This window comes from Callionymus lyra, chromosome 2 (genome assembly GCF_982586985.1).
Source record: "Callionymus lyra chromosome 2, fCalLyr1.hap1.1, whole genome shotgun sequence".
NCBI lineage: Eukaryota > Metazoa > Chordata > Actinopteri > Syngnathiformes > Callionymidae > Callionymus > Callionymus lyra.
The window spans coordinates 36,079,453-36,104,251 of NC_141819.1; the positions used below are offsets into that span (position 1 = coordinate 36,079,453).

The following is a 24,799-nucleotide window of genomic DNA, read 5'->3' on the forward strand; positions in this document are numbered from 1 at the left end:
AAATGTATTTTGTATTATTTTGGCGGTGTTTATTTGGGTTTCTTTGTTTTAATGATAATAATCATACTGTGACAGCGTATGGAGGACTCTGTTAAAAAAAACAACTAAAAGTAATAAAGATATTTGAAATGAAAAAAAAAGTCACATAAAAAAGTCCAACGAATTAAAATATATCAATTTTAATTATTTTTAGTGACATATACTGACTTCTAATGTAAGGCCATTTAGACAATAAACACACACTACATATCCATCCAATTTATATATGTATATATATGAAACGACAATTTTTTAATCATGCACTCAGAGTTACTTACTTTTATTCAAATACTTAAAAGTTTAAAAAATAATCTAGGATACGAGTTATTTTTAATAATTTCAGACAGTTTAGAGTGAAATAACCGGAACCAAGTTTAAATTAAACATATTGACTGTACAATAAATTCACAATAAGATTATATTAATGTTTGAATTCCAGGAAATTTGTGGACATGAAAGAGGAGCATCAGGGGTCAAAGTTCACCCCGCACACAGCTAGATTTCAGTGAGCAAACAAGATAAAAGAAAACACGTGTTGGAGTAACTTGAGAATTTAATGGGACGACATATGGACGTCAAAGATAAACACCAACAATTCGTACAGACTTAGATGATTTTATACAGAGCCGACGAAACTCTGGAATGATTTGATATTTGAATAAAATAGAAAACAAGAAACATCACAAGCAAAAATCATCTCTTAATACTGAGCTGAGGACGTATTCATTTGTTTGTGTTTAAAATCTACAGCAAGCGGCTAAAATAGATTACAGTACTTAAATATAAAAATAGACTCTTTTGTGAATTTATTTGTTCTTTAACGACTGCAGTCTTCTACGTGGACGGATGCGTTGGTGTGCCGTGCTTCTGGGGGTCTTCAGTGGCACATCCGGGATGTCATCTCCTTCTGCAGACACACAGAGCTCGGTTACAACAGTGGGGGCGCTGGTGAGCGCTGATCCGCTCACACGGCACAACAGATGCGTCTTAGCGGATTAATCCAGAGAGCAGATGAGAGCGACGGGCCATGATATATACGTTTAATACACTGAATTAAAAATAGAAGAGGAAAACATCAGATCATCCGCCGGGATCCCAAAAACAAATCTTAAATCAACAGCTGCTGCCGAGAGAGAAACAATGGAATGTTGGAACGATGGGTGTTCATTTGTCTTTCGTTCTCCTTTGATATTTAGTGTGTAAAAATACACATGTGTTTGTGTGAAGCTAAATATATATTTAATCTATTACACATGTGTTTATTTAAATGTAATGTATATTTTCTGTAACACATGACACTGGCATTTAAATCTTCTACTGTAAAGGTTTCATCACAGCACAACCTGCTGTCCTGGAGGAATAACTGTTCAACCTTGTTGAAGAAAAACAATCTTTAAGAACTGAAATGTATGGAGCCCATGACATAACATGGTGAATTAAAATTATTTAAATTCTTTAATGCATGTCTTCACATATCGGTTCTTTCATTGCTAACTTGAGTTACGATATAATAAAACAATTTTATGATGCATAATGCAGGATAAAGGTCATTACATTGTAGTCTCAGGCAGAACTTGTATAACTAGAATAACTTTCTTTAATAAAAAAATAAATAAACTAAATTAAAGAAACACGAAGATTGTGCAATTCTGCTACTTTGGCTGCAATGTAAACAGATCTCCAAAATAACTACTAAAATCACAGTGGTGTGCTCTACCGATTGAACTATCCGGGCTAGTGACTAAACAGAAGTAAATCGTAAGAGAAACCCAGCTGTAATTTATTCCAGTCCTGGTTGTAAACTTCTTCACATCTATCAGATAATCAATCAACTTAAGATGGAGTATCTAGAAGAAAAATCATACAGTAACAATCTTAATTTGAACAAACCGACTACGAGTATGTTCTGTATTTGACCTCTCCTTGTACAAGTAAAATTGCAGAGGCTTTAGAACAATAATGATATCTGACATTACCATCAGACTGTACAAATCTGCTGTCGTATTGTTAGAAAAATTCTGATTCCCAAATAATATGCATATTATTCTGTGGTTTATGGGGTTGTCATGGTAACAAGGCTTCAGTTTCACTGATTAAGAGGAAGCTTTGTTTTTTTCACTCCAAGGGAAAAAAAGATTTCAGACTCTTGCTAAACATTTTGGCCATGAACCACTTGTTAAATGTAAAATAGTAAATTTAGTCAAATATAAAAGGATAACGTTGTGGATTCATACGTGAACTGTGGCTGGGAAAACCCCCATCTTGACAGAAACAGCAGCTCAGAAGGAGATCTACTTTGTTCCTCCAGTGACTCACCAGTGGCTCCAGCTCTTTGTGGTCGGTCAGGCTGAACTCTCTGACAAAATAGTAGAAATGCTTGTAGCAGGTGTTGACGTGAGCCTCGGCCCCCATCTGGCTCACTCGGTCAAAGTGGTGGATGTAGACGTGGACGAACACGCGGAAGAGACGAGACAGAATCTTCTTGGCCACCTGCATGAAGCTCTTCGGGAAGGGAGTACCTGTGGTCACAGGGACACAGAGTCAGAGGAAAGCCTAGCACAGGCCTCACACTTGCAGGACCCCCACCAGTATCACGCACACATGACTGGAAAACAACAAGGATCAGGAGATAAGCTGAAGCTCAGAGCGAGTGATTAACGTTGTGTGTTGTTCTGCTTCGACTAATTCACCAACATTTCAGGAATCTGCTCCAAAGGACACAGACGTTGGAGGCCCAGCTCTATTCATAGCAGGAAGTACATTATGTGACCCAATTATGAGTCCAGTGCCTGAAATGTCTCTGAGCTTATTCAGCTGCTGAGCCGCAGATATGCACACATGCACGGTCAACACAGAACGTCATGGCAACACAGCGAGAGTCAACACACACAGTATTGTGACAAATTCTTGTCGTTTCATCTTTATCATTTGGTTGTTTTTTTCCCTCTCAAGGTCCCAAAGGTCACGAGGACTATCTTAGACTTGGACCCATGTTTGTCAACTAAGGGTCACAAGATATTTTTTCAACCTTACAAACGCACACCATGTGTGAGGAGCCTCTTCATTCTACATGCTTTTATGTATTATTATTATTATTGCTGTGAATGTTATTATAAGTTTCATGGTAACCAACATGTCAAACTTTTAATCGTTCATATCCATGAGACATTTGTTTCTCAGCGTCACAGAAAGAGAAAAAACAAATACATTTCTGATCTATTGTTTATCACTGTCTGAAAGGCGGTTTGTTTTGAAAAAAAGGTGACAGTTTCTCTGAGTAACATTTCGTCATACACAGGCTGCTCGAGCACATTCTGTACCTTCATCGGGAATGTTCTCATATATCTTTTAAATCTCTTATCTCTAACATCAAGAAATAATGCTTTTGTATGTGTTTTGGATTTCAACTGACACACTATACAAAAAGTCCATAATCTGAATAATTGCTCAAGGCTAAAGCTTATATTAGCAATTCAGAATCAGAGTTGCTACTAATATCAATGATATTACTCATCCGTCAGTATGGTCCAAATCTGTATAGAAGATGAAATTGAATGATTTATTCCATATACATTGCAGCCATCCATTGCTAATGTTGGACACTTTTACCTCGAGGTTACTCCCTTAACTACCAGGGCAACAGTATCCTTTAATGTTGTCGCAACCATCTCAAACACTTTCTTCATTCCAAACTGCCAGCTCTGCCGTGTAAGTCCAGATATAGATGCACTCCAACATACATCGCATCACTCACACACTAGACGGTTTGGTTTCATGTACCTCGAGTTCAAGACTAGGAAACTCTAGAGAGGGGGTCACCAACTTGTCTGCAACTGCAAGCAACTCCAATAATATTTTAAATGATTATGGATGAAAAAAAATTACATTCCTCATAACATTATTGATCTTCAATAATTTGTGACTAGAATGGAAACACAAAATCAAACAAAATAAATATTGTTATTGTATGAAAAATATTTCTTTGAACACTCGGTCTTAATACGAATGCCCAGGTCTGATCTACACAAAACAATGTTCTTTTCAAATAGTTATAGTAATTTTTCTCACTATAAGTTTTGGTGCATATTTATCCAAAAAGGAAAAACTATTGATTACACTTCCAATAAACGTTTATGATGGAACAACAACATTTTTGTAGTGATGACCGCCTGGAGCCACAAATCAATTGAAAATTTTAATCTTTCCGTGGTGCGGAACAAGTCGTTCTTGCTGTCACATGCAGAGCGTGTTGTGCGAGCGAGTCCCAGGAAGCCATTACTGCCAGCCCATATTCATCAGTTCAAATACTTCAAATGTATTTTATTATACGTGTAAAATTAAGATATGGCCACAATATTGGGTTAAATTAACACAATATGTGTGATGAAACTGAAAATTATTGTTGTGGATAAACAATGAGAAGAGGAACTGTTGGTCATGAATGATGAAAGGCTGCATACGGATGTCAACATATCTTAATGCTAAACCATCGATTTGAACCTTGACTGACTTTATTTCTGCAAACAAATAACTTTATCTGGAAAACATGTTTCTTTTTAAGTGTGACTTGAACTTGTTATTCAAAACTGGGACACTTTGTTGCATGAGGTACACGAAAACAAGCTGTTTTTTGGCGACTCATATTTTAGAACAAGTGTTGAACCGGGTCAGTTACATTGATACTTTAAAACTCTAAAAGGACAATGTAAATGTGATTAGAAAAAATTCCCATCAAGTGTTGTTAATAATTATACATCATAAAACTTTTAAACCGAGTAGTGTTAAACAAACAGTACATGAGGAACACAGCCCAATTTAAACAAAGAGGTATTAAAAGAGATAACGTTGTGTTTGCACTCAAGCACATCTGGGACACTGTGGTTTATGGGGTTGTTATGGTAACAAGTTTGACTGATAATAGAGGAAGCTTTGCAAGTGAACAATTGTGTCTCATCTTCACCTTAACTTTCACACTTCATACATTTAGAAAAAGCAATATACGGCCAGAAACTATACACTTTAATATTTATTTTATAAATATACTTCTCGAAGATCTATTTGACATTGATTAAATATTGATCTTTAAAAATGTTAATACATTTATTGAATTTGGGATTATAAATGATGTATTCAAAAGTGAGGCACGATCGTCCATCTATACGGAGCTACCATGCTAACTAGGGAACCACCGCCTAAATGGAAGTATATTAATGCGGTTGGGGAAAAAAAGGTTTTAATGTTAAAACTTTTTTTTGAACGTAAACGTTTTTTAAGCATTGAATATATTTTTTTGAAATAATCGATTTCAATAATTTGTATTTAAAAAGTTTAACATTAAAATTGCCTATTCATAGCCTTTTAATTTCAATATAGAACTGTTACTAGTAAATATTTCATATTTAACTTAAAAGGTATGGATAAAAAAAATATTGAATTTTGAAAATGTATTTTTGAATTAGAATAATAAAGCAGGTCTATGCAAATTTTAGTCGAGCAACGTCAGTGGACTTAAGTGGTAGTAGTTTAGCCCAACGAGAGACCACATTTCCCATGAGCACTCGCTAAACGTCACAAAATTTGCCATGTCCCGGTTTGTAAGGTAAGGTAAGGTAAAACTTTATTGATCCCTCAGGAGGTCTCCTTTGGGAAATTGTTTTTTCCAATAGCCAGCAATTTTTCATAAACAATAAAAAATAATAAATAAAAAATAAAATAAGAAGAAGAACATAAAGAGAAAGAACAAGAAGACACAATCTAAGTCTAAAGATAAAGACAAAGAACATAGGTAAAAAAAAAAAAAAAAAGACAAAGGATACAAAGACTAACATAGAACAGAACATCAAGATACTTTCACTCCACTCCTGCCCCCGAACTCAGAATTCTACAATTTGATAGCCCGAGGAATGAATGAGTCCCTGAGTCTATTTGTTTTGCACCAGTTTTTGTAGCAGTTGGGACGAATTTTCTTGACTTCCAATGACATAATAAAGGATGGATACTGATGAGGTAATGAATCAGATTGTGGATAATAAAATATGATATGACGGCTTTGTAAATAACATAACTTTAACTTTGTTTTTGTACCGTAATCCGCCCCTCCCCCCACCACAACCAGCGATATGTAGCAGGTTCACACCATCCCCAAGAACTTTTACAGAGAAAATAAAAATCACACAAAACACCTAAAGTCACAGTATACGAGTCATTCAACTAGTTTGAAGTTCATGTGTCATCACAAGTTATTTTAGTACAAATTAAAAGGTACCCAAAACTACCCAGAGCTGCTTTAAAGTCTATGTATAAAAAAAGAAAAATTCAATCTTTCAATTTAGAAATGATTGAATTAAATAATTCAAAGGAATAACACAATATTGTGATCACACCTCATATATATATATATATATATTTATATATTTATATATATATATACATTAAATACTTTAAAGAAAAGTATTTTCACTTTAAAGAAAAGTAATAAAAACAAAGTGCCATATTATCTGACTTAACTGCCTCTGTGATCGAGCGTCCCAATTAAGGAACCATCACTCAGTGGGTGTGGACTACCTTTGTTCATGTAACTTTGGCGGACGTGGTTTGTTGACACTCACCTACGTTGGTGGGGAAGATGTTCTCGTTGTTGATCTGTACCTCGATCCAGTCCATGAGGAGACTCATGTATTTGGGGGCGGGCAGTGCGGTCGGTCTCTTGTACTTGTGCTCGTCTTGCCAGCGGTATTCATACTTGGGCCCGCCCGACATGACGGGGCAGGTCTGGTCGGTGCAGGAGTCGCTGATGGTGCCGTAGATGAGGTTGATGCGGTTGAAGAAGTCCACCACGTGGACCGCCACCCAGTCGTTGAGGTCCTCGCCGTGAGGGAGCTGCACCGCCAGCTTCAGGTCCAGCCCGGCGTTCAGGGACGCCTGCGCCTTCTTGTGCAGGTCGAAGCGCTGAGTCCCGGGCTCAAACTTGCGCTTGGGTCGGAATGTCCTGTCTTTGTTGAAGACCTGTTTCAGCGCCATGGACATGGTTGCATGTGGCGACGACAGGAAACTGAAGCTTGTTTAGGATTCTCAACTGGGAATCAGGATTTTGAATGCTTGTTGTTCCTACGAGGAGAAGGAAAGACTCATTACAGGGTGAATAATAATGTAAAGGATGTAAAGAGTTGATTTTAATGAGGTTTTAGGTTAGTTTTTAAAGGACAGTAACACAGCATCAAAGCGGTGTTACAGACTCAGAATACAGACTCAGCCTGGGCTCTCATAGAGTTTTTTAGATTCTGATGGTATATTTAAAGTTAAATAATCCTACATTTTAGTGTATAATACTTTTTGTATTAGTTGTATTTGAATGTGTTTACTTACTTTTAATTAGACATTTTGATTCAATTAATATTACATTTAACAGCTAATATTACATCATATTTGGCCTCTATGTGCACTAAACTGTGCTTGTATATCATTTTTCTTTATTTATTCTCTGCTTAAGTTAAATAGCACTGACATGATTGTTTTAATAAGACATTTAAGCGTTTTGTTTCCACAAACATCAATTGATTTCCATGTTTTCTTTTTCATGATAATAATTTAGTAGAAAATAATATAAATAATAATTTGTCAACTACATTAATTTAATTTGTATGTATTTCAATATTGCAAGATTATTTAAAGAAGTATAATTTTTTGATTGATTGAATCAGCCATTGCAGGAGAGCCATGACATCCATGTACATGACATCAGACCATTGCAGGAGAGCCATGACATCCATGTACATGACATCAGACCATTGCAGGAGAGCCATGACATCCATGTACATGACATCAGACCTTAATGTTATTCTCCTATAAACCTCAGTGTCATCCTGACCTTTAAAGTAAATACTTCATTGAATATTGTTTTGATTGTTTAAGCGCTTTGTGACCCTGGTCTGGAAAAGCCCTATATAAATACAAATTACTTACTTAATGGGTATAAAATATAATGCTCATACTATGATATTATACATATTTATTCTTCCCTCATTTGGGAAAAGTTTTCACTGCAGTTACCAAAAAATATTAAACGTAAAAAAGAATAACAAAAAATAAATTTAAATGAAAACAAGTTTGATTCAAATTGATGGTGTTTACTTCTACCAACAACAAACAAGAGCTCAGTCAGATGAAGCTTATCACGACGATCATCTCCGAGACCCTGGTGACCTTAAGCCGTTTAAAAGAAAACACGTTCCTGATGTTATCACCACGTATTATAACTATTTCATAACATGTGAGTCGCTTCTGTCCTGTGGCTCGCAGTGATGCTAACAGACTCTGATCGTCCCACATAGTAAATGACTCATTTCCTATTTCAAGCTCTAATGCCACCGTCAGGCTGAAGAATCTCAGGAATGACAATAAAACCTGCTCTGACTGTCTGCTAACAAACATTGGGTTGGTCATAAAACAAACAGAACATCCCGACATTGTTCAATTTTCACAATTTAAAAAAAAGAAAAGAAAAAAGGAGTTTTGAGATCAGGCTCAGAACACATGACGCTGGAACAAGTTTACATGTCGTGCTAGCTAACACTCGACTTGTTGCGTTTACAGGAGCAACAAACACACGCTGTGTCACACAAATACACACTCCTAACACGACATTTCATACACAACACGCATTTATATGGTTTTAGATATGAAGAAGGAGATCAAAGGATGACGAAACGGCTCCGTTGAAAAGCCACTTTCACGAACTTACTTGTTCCGCCTTCCTGTTCCGTCTGTTTCCCTCGATATTCTACTGCAAACTATCCGGATAATGATCAGCAGACTGACGTCGACGACAAGCAGACATTACGTTATGAATCCATGGTAACGTTTATGTTGTAAATCGACGCTTAGATGAATAAATAAGTCACTTCAGTAATAAAAACTAACGACGTGACTCCTCCCGGCCAGACGGAAAGTACACCGACATCAAGGGAAGGTTATATTTCCTGATAGTTCCTGTTCGTGTTTTCAAAATAAAACGTTTATCTTGTTTTACAATCTCAACATTTGAGCTATAAAATTTGTTTTTTTGTTTCTAAAAAATAACAATTCAAACAAATTGATGTTTTAAGAATAAAAAATAAAAAATAAAAAACAGAGAATGGCGAATAACAACCTATATTGAGTTTAGGAAAACTTAATTTGAAATAAAGGGCCTCTGCTTCCGTGACCTGAGGTAGAAGTTATTTAGTCACACTAACTTTAATGAAGGCTCAACTATTCCAAAGGATATAATATTTTTTTTCATCAAACTCCCCTGATCAGTTTATTTTTTTTATTTTTTTATTATTGAATTCAATAGTTCATTTATTTAAAGGTTGAGTCTCTTTTTTTTTTAATAATTTAATAAAACATTCGGAAAGTGTAGAAAATATTTTAAAATTTGACATTCAATAATCCCGAACACATATTGAAATGATGAAATATCAATATTTAGTCAATGTCAAATCGATATTTGCTTAACATATTTACTAAAAATATTAAATGTATATTTACTTGCTGTATATTATCATTAATTATTAATAAATATATGAAGTGTGAATTAAAATACCTAATTGTTTAAGAGCACTTCCAACTATTAATAAAATACACAAAGCTCCCTCTTTTGTCAGTTAAACTCGCCTTGTTACCATGACAACCACTTTTAGGATTGTTTTTACACATAGAGTTTGATATTTCTGAATTAAATATTTTTTAAAATATTTAAATTTAAGACACTGTTATGCCAACATTTTTACATTACATTAAAAAAGGCAATGAATTAAAAAAAAAACAAATTAGATATAGAAATGTTAAATTATTATAATTTGAATTTATCGATGCATTTGTGTGAATTGATGAATACTGGAGATGTTCGCTGGATGAATGAATGAAAAAATTATGTCAAAATGGATGGATGGGTAGAGATAATGATGAAGGATAAATGGGGAACGATTGACGGATAAGGTGATGTACAGTAAGTTTGATTAGAAAGATTATATAACAGCAAGTATCATACCTTGCGTGTGAGTTGTGTTTCTGCTGCTTGCCTGCAACTAAGCACATGATTCAGAGGAGTTTTTAGAGCAGGAACAGAGTGAATGCTCAGTCAAGTAGAAACCTAAAACGAGGCTGAGTTGCCTCCAGATTTTCCCAAGCCATTTTTAGATCACATTCTGCAACGTGTCGGCAACTAAATTAGAGAAATACTTATCAGAAAAAAGAAAAATCAACAAAAAAATCTTTACAAAAAGCATTTGCCCTTTAATTCAGTGATTACATGCAGGGTTATTGTAGGCTGTTTAACAGTACAAAACCAGAGCCTAAGCTGTCTCCGGCTCATAGAAAGCTCTTTGTGTTTGGTGTTTAATGGCCAGTTGAACAGATTCTTTGTGTGGCAGCAGCACAGAATAGTCCTTGTTTCTGTCTACTTGATAAGCGCAGCAGCAGCCTCTCATTTGGCCTTGTTGGATATGGAGGAATAGTAGGTTCTCATGGACTCCTCCACCGTCTTGAAGTCAGGCCGCCTCTCGTGTCTGGTGGACAAGCAAAGCATCATGGGTCTCATTGCTCTGACGCTAAGATGATGAATCAAACTCTCTTACTCGTAAGTCCAACAGTCCAGCATCAGCGTATACATTTGTTCTGGACACGCTTCCGGACGTTCCATGCGCTTTCCACTCTTAATAAAGGGGATTATATCCATCCCCTTGATTTTCTACGCACATCAGAATAAAAAAAGAATACATGGAATAGAAAGAGGGAGAATATTGATGGAATTATATCAGCGCTGTCACAATGTTGAATTGTTGAGTCTAACATTTAAAATGTTGAAAATTAAAAAAAATTAAAATTGAAATGCTGAGTTTTTTAGGCATATATTTTTTAAAGAAGTCATTTAATTCAATACTTTCAATACTGAAACGTTAATTATTTAATAAAATAATTTAAATGTTGGTACTATTATACCAAATTTGTAAATTTGAAGGCTACAAATAAAAAATAATTTGTTGTTAAAAAAGAATCACTGCTTAAAAACACAAAACTAAACTTACGAAATACAAGAATAAATAAACACAAACGCACACAAAAATACATGCACATAAAGACATGCACACACACACACAAACCCACACAGAAACAGACGCCCATGCAAATTCACATACAGAAACAGACACACAGAAAGAGTCACACACAAACAACAACACACCTAAACAAACAAGCGAACACACACGCAAAACACACACCCACACACACAAGGAGATAAGCTCATAAAAACACAGGTACATACAAACAGAAATATAAACACACACACAGAAACAAAGACAAATTGAAATTCGATACTTTAAAGGCACTGATATACTTCCATAGATATTGTTCAAAGCTTAAATAGATCTTGAGGCGTCACCTTGTATGGTTTCCCTCCGTAGGAAAAGGCTTCCCACATGGTAACTCCAAAACTCCACACGTCACTTTTACTGGAAAACTTGCGGTAGCACAAACACTCTGGAGCGTACCACTTTAGAGGCCATTTCCCTGCACTCTTGGACTGTTCAAACACAAAACACATGCCATTATGGAATATATTCTTATTTACTGCATTTAACAAAATCTACCAAGTAGTGACCATTTAGCTTTTTACTTGTTCAAATTAACAATATTTATACATTTGTGATTGCAACCTTGCATATGAGGTGCCATCCCCCTTAAACACCCTTTCAGTAACGGTGACCTGAACAGCTTCTAAAATGCTTTGCCGCCCAGCCAACCAATCACAGCTGTAGGCCACTATCATCAGGGCAACATAGACGTAGAATTGAATTGTACAGTATTGTTGTGACCAACCAGCCGTTACTAATTAAAGCAGCTTGCAGAAAATGATCATGGGAAATTCACAGTTTTGTTAGCACCGTAGGCAATGTGGGTGCCATAATTTTCTGCCTCACAGGAAGTTCTTTGGTTGTGTTAAAAATCGATCTGCTGATCAAATAAATCACCTGTTTATTACAGTGTTAACATAGACAATGAGCTCGGTCGTCCATGACTGCAGCTGCAGAGGCCACTGTAATTCTAAGATATTATATATAGTATCGTTTTATATAGTATGATAGTATATATTGTTTATTAAAACATCACGTGATGAGCAACAAAAGTAGAGTGACATCACCTTGTAGTAGCTGTCGTCTGCTCCGAGGGCCTTGGAGAGTCCGAAGTCGCTGATTTTGGCAAAATCTTGTTTGACCAGTAGGACGTTGCGAGCTGCCAAGTCTCTGTGCACAAAGTGTTTCTCCTCCAGATATTTCATTCCCATGGAGACTTGATGCATGAGAGTCACAACGTTCTCCACACTCACTGTGTCTCTGCAGCGACAAGACATTTGAATTCAATGAATCTTTGATAGAAAGTGGAGCGAGGACAGGTGGATGTAGCTGTATATATTCAAAGGATATTTAGTAAATGTTACATTAACTGATATTGTTTGATTGTTTATTAAAAAAAAAGATGGACACTATAAATAGAGAGATTTGTGAAAAAAATTCTAACCTAAAGAAAAAAAACCCATATGAGTTATTTTGTGAAATATATTTTCAATCTTTTTTAAATAAAGTGAAACAAGTAGTTTTTATTTAAAAAAACAAAAGGTTTTGCAGTCATTTTTAAAGTGGCACATTTTATGCAACCTTTTATTTGTATTTTGCATTTTATTCGATTTAAAAAAAAATGATGTTGTTCCTATTGAAACCAGTTTTTTAATCAAACTTTTATTTGTGAATTAAACTACTTTTGTATTGAAAAAATATATTTTTTATCCAATTAAGCAATTTTTTTAATTAAAATGTTTTTGAATAAAACAGCTTTTTGGTTGAACTTCTTTTTTTTATTATTTTATTGAAGAAACTAATGAGGAACAACACTAATTATTTCAATTCAAGCATGAATGTTCAAACCAGAAGAAGGAAAAATCTACTGAATACTTTCGTACATGCATCACCACAAATATGCTGCAGGAAGTAAGAGCAAGTTTCGTGTAAGTCAATGCGCTTTCTGCCGTCACTTCACTGTATGGCTTGATGCAGCCACAATAGAAACTAGTTCTTACCCCAAACTGAACAACACTTTAAATATTTGTATTTTGTCTGATTAAAAAGCTTTTTGTTATGAACAGATGGAGCCATACCTCCGTCACCACTGCTACAAAACACACAGAAGCGAATGACTAAAGTTGAGGGCTCTAAATTGTGTAGTTGTCTGTCCTAAAGTGTGCCTGCTGAATGTTGGACCTGTTGAAGGGTGTAAGAAAATATCAATACATTGCAATTTATTTTTCACAATGATGTATCATTATTCATCATCACTATACCAATTAATTTTTTACATCTATATTTTTTTTAATTCTTTCTAATCTTGTATTTATAGCATAAAATAGTTATTCTTCTGTTTATATTTTAATAAACTGTCTTCAAAAAATTAGATCGTTTGATTTATAATAAACATGCAAATTCAGAAATGAATAAAGAATTCAATAAATGTGAGAATTACAATATAAATAATTTATCTTATTTGTTACCACAATTTTGTTTCTGAATTTTAACACCCATATCATGTAGCTTCCACGTGAACAATATTTATTTCCAACAGGGGAATGCTTTAGTTGTAAGGAAAGTTTTGTTATTTGTTATTTTTGTAATTGTCATGTTACAATAGAATAACAGCTTTGATTGTATTCAGTAAAGATGATTTCAGCCTCTAAGTGGAGTCAGAAGTGACACATAATTGGAGTCATACATACTTGTGGGCGGACAGGAACTTGTGCAGAGGTCCAGCAGCAACCATCTCCATCACAAGCATCATGCACTCATCCTGACACAGACCGATCATTCGCACAACGTTTTTGTGACTGAGCTGGTACATGATCTCAGCCTCTCTCATCATCTCATCCTTCACGAGGCTCTCATTTTCATTCTTCAGGACTTTGATGGCCACGTCAATCTGGCCCCTGAAGAAAACAGAATGTGGACATCGTACTGGAAGATATTTTACAAATGTTTTTCTCCTCACATATCCGACAGGTAGACTCCCTTCTTGACACTGCCGAAGTTGCCCGAGCCCAGCTCCAGCTCGTCCAGAATCAGCCGGTCTCTCTGGATGTAGAACTTCTTCAGATCGTTTGGGTTATGATACAGATTCATATCATCAGAGTCCATTGGGGCAAGACCACGATCAGCCGGAGCAACTACAAACCACATACATCCAAAATACAGAATTATATACTGTTTTGACCTTTTTATTAACTTACTTTATATTAACTAACTTAAATAGCAAATTCAAGTATTATGTAACTAAGGACCGATGTAAGTATAATGTTTTAGAATCAGAATATTGAATTGTTGAATTTAACATTTTTACACTTTTTAACATTTATTTTAATTAAAACATTTTAATACAATAATTGTTATATTGAATGGTTCAATTGTTTTTTTATTGAATAATTGAATTTCTATATTAAAGGGGTTTTAATTGGAAAAGTTTTTAAAAACTATGTGTAAAATGAAATAATTAGACTTATTTACTATTCTTAGAAATAGTTTTTTTTTGTTGCAAATAGACTTCCGACCGCTAGATGGCAGTCATTACTAGCGCTGCAACTGAATGAACGCGAAGATCCTAGTGATGACTGAGGATAAGAAGATACAGTTGACTCCAGTAGCTTTTAAAGCTGATGTTGATCTTTATTTCGAGTTCGAAAAGAATAACATTTTATTTGAAACTTCAAAAATAATTGAATTAAAAATATATATGTTCAAAAGGAAATATTTTTTACAGAAAGTTATAATTAAAATAATTCCAGAAAAAAGGAGGTTGATATAATATTACCAACATCAATCATTTATTTATTTTACACAAATTGATAGTAACATTCCAATAATTAATAAATAAATGTTTTTAAATTACGTATAACGTTTAATTTCTACTAGCAATGTCAATGACTGACCATGCGGTGGCGGTGTGTATCGATTTGTGCGAGAGGTCCTCTGAAAGATTGAGGAAAAACGTTAAAAAGAAGAAAAACACTGAGGATATTATATTCGTAACTTACTGTTGCCGGGACGCTGGGGGTGTCTGTGAAGATCATAAATCAAACTCAGTTATGTCAAGAAAGTAGAGAAACTTTAAAATTGTACTTAAGTGGCATTTTTCCTCTGCTTACTTTACAAGTAACATAAACACTACTTACTGTTGCTACTATAATAACTCCTTAAAAGGACGTACATATAAATACTGACTTCTCACCTTTACACCGTCTACAGCCATGATTTCTTTTATAAATAGAACTTTCTGACCACCTATGTAATAATGTGTCAATCACCCTAAGGCTCTTTTTTTTTGCGATTATGACGTTATAAGTATATTAGTACCATCAGAATTTTGAAAGGTTGAATTTAACAATTTAGATGTTGAAATGTTTTTCATTTAAACGTTTTCGTAAGCATTGAATTATTGTTTTGAATAATTGTAAGAAATGATTTCTATATTGAAATAGTTGGTAAATAATTAGTTTTATTGATTATTTTCAAAATAAAGAATTGTTGTTTTACACAAAGAGTTATTCAAATTCCAGTATTTATAAATGCAAAGCCTTTGAAATACAATTTTGTCTTGTGGCACTTTTCTATACATGTTTCTACAGTATATTGGTTCAAAATGGACAAAAAAATACAATGAAAAAATATTAAATTTAGAAAAAAAATTATTAGAATAGGACTCTATGTATGAAAACAATCATTATTTTCGAAAATATTAAAATAATTTAAATTCAACTATCAAAAGTACCAAGAAACTGTTAAAAATAAAATTGAGGTATAATTTAATTTAATTATTAGAAAATAATTTGATGCTTAAAAAAAGTTTTTTTTTTATCTACATTTCATTTGAAATTAAAATACATTCAATTCAACCATTTAATATTCTGATAGTACTGGATTAGTATCAGTAAACTATAAATTAAAAATACATATGAGACTACAAATATTCCTGTAGTAAACTAATTCCTGTAATTTTTCCTAAACATGGAACAGAGACCAAATCTTATGGGAAACTCATTTGATTATTGACTAAATTGTTCCACTCTCATGTCAGCATGTGATTTATGAAGTGTAAAGTTCCTTACATGGGGTTGCTCTGTTGACACAAGGCTCCCTGAGAACAGTCATCAGGCCGTCAGGTTTCATCTTCAGGAACTCCACCAGCTGGTTGAGAGCAATGAATATGTTTGATTTAGAGAATTAAAAGTAGGAATTACGTGCAGCTCACCTGCCAGATTGTGTCAAAAGTTGATCCCTCTGGCATGGAGTACTTCCCTGATTTGCCCTGGAAGATCTGATAATGGTAAACTGTCTTTCCATACATCATGGAGAGAGCAAAACTGCCGGACTCATCTCTCTCTCTCACCCTGAGAAGAACCCAAAGCAGGAGTTGATCCTTTTGTTGACAGATCCAGGGTAAACCTCACACTGTGCGTCACTCACAGAAACTTGCCGTCGGGTTGAGCTCCGGAGTACAGCTGCCTCTCCGCCTCCTGTCGAGGTATTTTACCGTGGTACCAATTCATCTTCTCGTGGGCTGTGGTGGCGATCAGCTTCTCCATCTGAGGGGCTTGGCTGATGATGGCCTGCTCCATGGCTTCCCCCTGATGGACAGACAAGAACAGATATTTCAAGAGAAAAAAAATCTGACCTCTGACAAGTCGATCACATCCTCCCACATTGTTTAAGAAATATATTTCGATCCCAAAACTATTGCGTTCAACAGCGGGTGTCAGTAGCAATTGGCGCTCAACACACAGTAGGCGAAGAAGAGTTGCTGCAGCTCCACCACGTAGAGTAAATAACTAAAGAAAGGATTAAGTCCATTGTAAGGATTATGTTGCTTATAAACATTGAGTTTTTTAAAATATTAAACTTTAATATGTGTTCCCTAATGTGATAATATAGATAATAATACATCAACGTTCGATTAAGTATTTGTTTGGAAAAATAAAGTCCTAACCAAAATGTTGTTTTCTCTCCTTTTGTTTCTTCTGTAATAACCAAAATGACTTAAGTTCTTATATCAATATATACACAATGCACACAAGAGTTACTTATTTAATGAATAATCTGAGTGATTTCAAGTAATAATATAATATAATATAACCAGAGCAGAAAAAGATAGTGATGTTATTTGTCACAAAGATAGCAAATTGATCCATTTGTTGTAGTAGCAGGTCAGTAGTTGTGTTGAAGTCTTTATGATCACCATGAGATAGAGCAGGGGCTTCAACATTTTGCACTTGGGACAATTATTTCAATGGACTACCCTTCAGATAAAAGACAAACCAAATGTTATCTGTAAAAATACATCTCACCATAAGGTTGAATCCGCCCTGGGCTGGTTTCTCTGCATCAAATAGATATAGATCCCATATAGAGTTTGTGCTATGATCTTTTTCATCACTTATAGAGTCAAGAGTCACATCCTAATATGATTAAGGAGAAAATCCAGTCTATTTTCTTAAAAAATAAAATAAAATCTTTCAGACAATTATAATAAATACAGCATTTCTTTCTGTATGTCCCAGTATCATAATAATTTATACATTTTGTTTTTTCCTTTAAATAGAGCGGAGGATATCCCAGCTACCCAGGGTGAAAGGAACAATTCAGCAATCAATTTCAAGCAACATAGAGACATTTAAAGTTTATTCTTATTGTGTGTAGCTGTTGTGTGAGAGAAAACCGATGCAAGAAATAGAGAATACACACAAACATTAAGGACAGATATTTGCTTTAAGTTGTATTCAATGTGATATACAGTATGTACAGTATACAGTGCATACATAACTCACCTCCAGCTTCCATGTCTGCCTCAAGTTCTCTCTCAGCATGTTATCTCTCAGGCTGTCAAACACATCTTGTCGTATGGGGGTCTCAGCAGGGCGCAGGCATGGTTTCTTCAGAAGACATTCCAGCCCGTCCTTCTCTTTGCTGTGGTACTCACAGAGCTCTCCAGGCCCACAGTGAGGTCTCCCTCCTGTTATGCTGTAGGTCCCATTCATCTGCTTCTCCACGCAGTAGTGATGGAACCCGTGGTTGAAGACCACCGAGAGAACGTAGCCACCAAGACTACGGAGACATTGACGCAGAAGGAACAGGCCGTCCGACATCCCGTCCATCTTGAGGTGCTTCTCTGCTTCAGAGCGACTGATGCTCCCGTAGAAGAACGGCAGCTCCGTGGCAGGGTCAGTAGACATGGTGGCCAACAGTTCTGTTCTGCCTTAGCTGAGGCCTGAGAGAAGCAACGTAGTCCAGTAAAAAAATTGAAGAAAACCCCAAACTTATATTTACTTTATCTTTACTTATAATTCAGAGTGAAAGTTAATCTTTTCACCGATCATCACCACACCATCTTTGCATGAACTCCCACAGTCTGTCACACATTTACAGTCATCGGTACCTTGCTCCAGAGATTTTATTAAAACTCTATTTCTATTTGTGTCTGTTGTTTTTAACAAGCAGAAGAATGAAAATGTTAAATCCTAGGATTCACTTCATTTAAAAAAAGGCTAAGGCTTTTTCATGAATATGTTTGTTTATTTAGTTATTAACCCTAATTAATCCATTGGTATAATCATTTCCCCTTTTCACGTAATGTTGAAAAAAAACAACTTACCATATGTTTTTATAATTGTTTGTTTATTAACTACTCTGTTTTAGAAATGCAGATAACCGATGGGATAAAGGGATGAGGTTATGGGAAAAATGTATTTACCTAAATTTAATATAAATCTTTCTGTTATTAATTAATTATAAATGATCATTTATATTTTTTGAAACAGTCTCTTTGTGTAGGTTAAATATTTTCCTATAATTACTTGTGTAGTACCAGGACTATTTAAATTTCTATCACTCCGGATGTGCGAGGCTTGCTAAGAGACAGGAGACGAAAACCCACAACAGGAAGTCACAGTCCGCCCTCGTATTCTTCATCTGTTTTGTCATTTTCTGTTGAACAGGTGCTGCTAGAGGATCCTGTGGAATTCTTTAGTCAGATTTGAGCAGTTTCAATTTACTACTTTGAAACACGCAATGGAAAAGCTGTCTATGGTAAGCTATGTGAAGAAGAGGCGACACATGTACCATGAAAATGGTTAAGACTAAAGTAACTGTAAATAGAATTGAAAACACTGTCATATCTAATAATGCATTGATGCATTATTTCTCCTGCTTTTGCCCTTTGATCGACTATCATACCTATCCTTCATTTTGTCTGAGCTTCTTGATCTGTTGAATCATATTTTTGAATGATGACAAAAGTTTCCCTTTGAAGAACATGCATCAACAAAACACATTTTCAATAAAGCATCACAAACCATGAGTTCCATTGTTGTCACCCATAAATACAAGACAGCAACATCACTAATCCAGAGGAAGAAAGTATTGTAAACCAAACCGCTGCCACATGAAAAGAGGTTTCACCACAACAAAACGTCCAAGTCAAATGGTCGCAGACTTGATGACAGGCAAGTACAAAGGAAACACTCTCATGCAAGCACTGTGTCAGTATTGTAACCTCATAAGGTTAGACTAAAGCAATACAATGTTCTTGTAGAAATTATTGTAAATGCTAGCTGAAAATTTGACTTTGCACTTGTGTGCGCTTTTCCTAGTCTTTAATATAAATAAAATTGATTTTATTTTAAAAAATAATAGTACACTAGTTCTCTTGAAATGAACATAAAAAAAATGATCTTAAAATATTCTTTTGGCTTGATTGCTTCCAAGAAGAGTACAAAAGAGTGTAGAGATACATGTAAAAGAGTAAATGATACATGATAATCTGCCTCTTGTTCTTGACATCTGCTTGTATATATTAACCAAAGATTTTAATCAGAAATGATAATGTCCGTCACCTTAATCACACAATATCAGGAACACATTCATACATGGACTTTTCCCTTTAGTAATAGGATTCTGGAAATGTACTCACATAGACCAGTGTTAAGCTTGAATTTATCTCTAGCCAATTTTTGGTGCAAACAAAGGGATTGAAACCTCTTTCCCCATATTTGATTCATCAGCAGTATTTGGTAAAACAGGGTGAAGGAGAAAAAACCCCCCAAAAGAATCTCCATGATGGCATGAAGAGACAACAGTGCTTTGCTTGACTTTATACTCTCACTCTTTTCTTTATGTTATGTAAACTGTTTTAATGCCAGCGTCTCAACAAAAGTTTGTTTGAATCATGCTGTATGATGACAATAACAACCTCTGTGATCAGAATGAGTGCGTGGCCTTAATCAAATCCATTGCAAATTGTCCATTAATACTACCTACATCCCATGTTGATGTAAAATGTCCATAAGAAAAGACAAGCCAAGCCAAATAATGATACAAATGACGTACATCGAGAAGTCTTACACCCCTTAAATATATGTCATCGATTAACTTTCTTTACAAAACTCGTTAATGACGGAATATACGAAGTATATTTCAGATATGATATTTAGAATATACAGTAGATGCTATATATACTATAAAATAGCAACCAGGCTTTATATCTTAACATTGACTAAAAACGGTTTACAACATCTTAACAAGCAGATGACAGCTGTGTGTTCCTCTACAATCACTTGGAAGTGAAGGAATTTGTTGTTCTGGGTATTATTCTGGAACGATATAAATAAAAAGTGAAAAAAGGTATTTAAGTAAAAAAAAAACAAGCGCACAAGGGTATTTACAAAACTATACAAAATGTTTTTGTCTTCCTTTCCTGGTCTAATTTTCAAAGCAAATTAGATATAAAAGTTGTCACATTAAAAGACAGCTATATTGTAATGATTATTATTTATCAAAAATATACATTTGATAGTTCAGTAAAAAGATAAGAAATGAAGGTGATCTTTATAATAATATTCTCAGTTGATATAAAAGAATACAGTACACATCAAAGAAAGTAATTCTGTTAAAACTAGTGGAAACAACACATGAGAAGCAGAAATCTTTTGAATGACCTCAAACATGATTTATATGCATTTCTATTTTAGCTCAACTAATAAGGCACAACAAGCACATGCAACGAATGGCATGGTACCACATGACACGCTATCTGAGGCAACTCTAAACCCGAAGGCAAGGCGCAGTATTCTTCCAAACGACCCCGGCTTTGAACCCTGCTATGTGTGTACAGATCTAAGTTTTGAAAATGAAGTGTTGAAGAGAAGATAGTGATTCAATGAGCAGTGGAAAAAGAGCCACAGTATGAGTCACGCTGTTTTCAACAAGCACTTCATACGTGACACACGCCAACATCTACATCCTGAGAGGGTTGTTTTCCAAAATGAAGAAAGGGTACATTTCTTCTCGATGATGATTTAAGTCATCTCTAGTCCCTCAGGTGCAAATTAAATCTTACAAATGCGTGTTATCCGACCAAAGATTTCCATTCAAAAGGGGAAAGTCTTTAAGGCGGAGATATTGTTGACCTGATAAAAAACAAGAGGAACCATAATTCCTCCCACGTTTCAGAACTATGAACCTTAATCTTTAGGTTTTATAGAATTTTTAACTGCATTTTTGATGATCTCAAATAGAATGTTAAGAAAGTTTAGTATCTGTTTGCAGCAACTCACACATATTACGATTTCAATAATAAACTTAATGATCTGCTGTCTAGAAGCTCCTAAACTTATTTTTTATTTTAAGGCGAAGAACCAAAAATCTACCACTTGACAGACAGCTATTGGTCATTAACAATCCTAAATGGTGTCTATATATCTCAATTGTTACCATGAAATTTGACATTCATTTTGGAATGGAAATTGATTTTCAGAATAGAAAGCCTTGACTTCTGGCTCAGCCATTGTGGATTAAAAAAACGGAGCGAGAAGTCAGACTTTCTGTTTTCAACTCTGCCTTTCCTCAAGAAGATTAAAGCTGATGTTATCAACTTGGTAACATTTAATTGTAGAACAAATTCTGAAGATGAGGTAAGGTTTTCGTTAGTCCTATTTTTTGAAAAATTGAACCAGTTAAAACTAGTTTGTAATCAACGTATATAGAGGAGAGAGAGGCCAATGTTTCCATTGCAATATACGGAAACATTGTGCCATTGAAATGGTTTGAGAATAAGTTGTTACTAGACGTTATTAAATATAATTACACTTATTTCTTGTAGTAATACAACAGTAGAGATATGGTGAAAGTGAAAGTAGGAAACAAATTGTATCTGTATAAAAGCACTTCTATGCTTGGAATCATTTTTATTTGATTCTATATTTTTAAAATTAATTTAAGCTATTTCAATGACAAAAGTTTTAGAATTGATTATAAGCAGGTCGGTATAACACTGTCTGAATTCTATTTGACTAGATTTTCTACATGATTAATAGATGAAAAGATGCTCTGGGTGTAAACGATGCCATTTAAAAAGTACTGTTTGTTTCTACTTAAAATATTCCTTTTCAAACTCAAACTATATTGCTATACACAGAAATCTAGTTTAACATTTTCTTCCGCTGTAAAATGCTAACTTGGCATCAGTGTTCAAATCTAGCAATTTTCGGGCTAAATTAAAGACTCACAAACATTACATTGAGTGAAAGGAAAACATTTGTTTAGTGTAATGTCTGAAAAAGAGAATGAGAAACTGATTTATACTCCCTTATGTTACGTCTAACTATGTTGAGCGATAGCTTTTTTTTATTGTCGGTCATGACTTTTTGGAAACCAAATACTAAAGACATTTAATACAATTTCTTTACTATTTTATCCATGAGGTCAACAAGAAAATGAAATACTATAAATAGATACATTCTTTAAAAAATCATTTGAAAGTTTCTACTATGACTGACTAAAAATGTTTTTTCCCTATAGCATATTGTGAGCAGGAGATCACATCTTTTACTTCAGCAGTATATATAAGATATACAGGAGTTTTCTACTTAAAATGTAATTATTAGATCTTACTTTAAACAAAGTCCTCACACGATGTTGATCCTTCAGAGACAAAGATACATCTGGCAGAGAAACGTCAGTTGGCTCACGTTGTGTCACCACACTACCACTTCATCACATCTGTGCTCTGTAAACACAATCATAGCGTTAATTCTAAAACCCGTTTTAAAGCTCCAGTCTGTCACATTCAGTAAAGAGGGAAATGTTATATTTAGGTAGATGGATTGCAGTTTTCTTTAAAAATTATTTAATTATTAATTATTAACGTCCATTATTATTTTAGTAGAATAATTAAGAAAAATGAATAAAAAATACTTTACTAACTTAGCACATAATAGCGTGACACCCTGACTTTGAAGAATTGTACATTTCTAGACACTGCATTCAGAAAACTCCCATCTTTCCCTCCCCATAGTTTATTACCCATAATGCAGTTATGCTAGCTCTGAGTCATTAGCTTTCGTAAGGGACTTAGCTTGTAACAAAAAGGTAGGTTTTACGTAAAAATTGAAATGTTATGTTAAATGTATTACATTGGTTTTTTAATTGCTAATTTTCTTTAAATGTCTATCATGGCAGTAAGAAAGACTGATTTTATACAGTCTGAATCTTTCACTACATGGTGAAACATGCTATTGTTGCTAATGCTAATTTGTGTATACAGTATACAAGATATATATATAAATCTGAAACAACTACAAAAATACTTGAATATGAATGCACATTTGCAACATGAGAAGAACATGGTTTATTTTGCAAAAAATATGTGTTTAATACATATACTGTGTGATTGTTGCGTTTTGGGTGTCATCAAGTTTGAGATTTTTTAAAATCTTTATATACTTGTTTTAGAAGTTTCTTTTATTTCTGTTTTATTTTGAAGGCTCTTACCGGAGGTCATGCAGTGTGGTCTCGTACAGCTTGACGTCAGTCTGCAACTCTTTTGGTTCTGGAAGTGGAAGGAGTCGAATCTCCTCAGTCACCCGCCGGCGCCTCCTTCACAGCCGAGGACAGACGACAGAGCCCAGACTCGACTTCTTCAACTGGGAAGGTAAGAGGAAAACACCCCGTTCTCTCGTGCAAGTCAAGAGTGAAACTCCTGCAGACATGATGCTGTCTGTGACTTCTCTGTTTCCTCACTGATCCCTGCAGTGTAGCTCAGAGACTATACAGAAGTCACATTTATTAGTTTGCCTGGCTAACTTTTTAACCTTCTCTAACTACATGCATTCATTTGTGGCATTGAATTCGAATTGAAATTCATTACATTTTGGGTTTTATGAGCAGATGACAGAGCACTGGTGTGTCTGTGTGTGTGTTCGAGTGTGTGTAGGCCGGTGATGTGGCCGACAGCTGACATCAGGTTCACATGTGAAGGGTGACACTGTGCTCCTGTCCACCAGTTGGGGGAGCAGCTAGCAGCTTCTTCCACCGGTGCAGAGGAATCTGCTTCTGTAGCTGCACGAGTGATCAATTACCTTATTTTAGCTTAACAATTACTTCATAAATTAATTCAGTCCACCCAGTAGTTTTATTGTCATTCCATTCACCAGGGATGTAGAAAAAGTCGTAAAAAGGGAGTTTTACCAAGTAGATTAACCCATTTATATGTATTATTTACTTGACTACCTTATACTTTAAGTTTTATTTGAATCTCTTTAAGCCTGTCTGGCAAGAAATGACCATGCAATCCCTTTTCTTTGTGTGCAGTTTCAACAACTCCTACATTTTTCTCTTTAATTTTATAAATTAAATTA

The 24,799-nt window shown here is 34.8% G+C and overlaps 3 protein-coding genes across 3 annotated transcripts in view; 1 reads left to right on the forward strand and 2 right to left on the reverse strand.

Annotated features, from left to right (window-relative positions):
- Positions 1-574: 574 nt before the first annotated feature.
- mob3a (MOB kinase activator 3A) lies at positions 575-8,991 on the reverse strand. The gene is made up of 4 exons (XM_087784902.1): positions 8,780-8,991; positions 6,648-7,146; positions 2,356-2,558; positions 575-946 (listed from the first exon to the last, which is right to left on the reverse strand). Exons 2-4 carry the CDS (start codon positions 7,063-7,065, stop codon positions 917-919), a joined length of 651 nt encoding a protein of 216 aa, XP_087641028.1. The 5' UTR covers positions 7,066-7,146; positions 8,780-8,991; the 3' UTR covers positions 575-916.
- Positions 8,992-10,291: 1,300 nt separating this feature from the next.
- zap70 (zeta chain of T cell receptor associated protein kinase 70) lies at positions 10,292-24,056 on the reverse strand. The gene is made up of 14 exons (XM_087784901.1): positions 23,934-24,056; positions 23,055-23,169; positions 17,936-18,375; positions 16,578-16,738; positions 16,363-16,501; positions 16,220-16,298; positions 15,149-15,171; positions 15,044-15,083; positions 14,110-14,284; positions 13,841-14,047; positions 12,218-12,410; positions 11,459-11,599; positions 10,656-10,768; positions 10,292-10,586 (listed from the first exon to the last, which is right to left on the reverse strand). The coding sequence occupies exons 3-14, from the start codon at positions 18,338-18,340 to the stop codon at positions 10,505-10,507; spliced, it is 1,758 nt and encodes a 585-aa protein (XP_087641027.1). The 5' UTR covers positions 18,341-18,375; positions 23,055-23,169; positions 23,934-24,056; the 3' UTR covers positions 10,292-10,504.
- Positions 23,995-24,799, forward strand: part of adamts10 (ADAM metallopeptidase with thrombospondin type 1 motif, 10) — a 53,797-nt gene continuing 52,992 nt past the window's right edge. The window contains exon 1 of the mRNA XM_087784897.1: positions 23,995-24,093. The gene's annotated coding sequence lies outside the window, so the exon portion shown is untranslated. The remainder of the gene's footprint in view (positions 24,094-24,799) is intronic.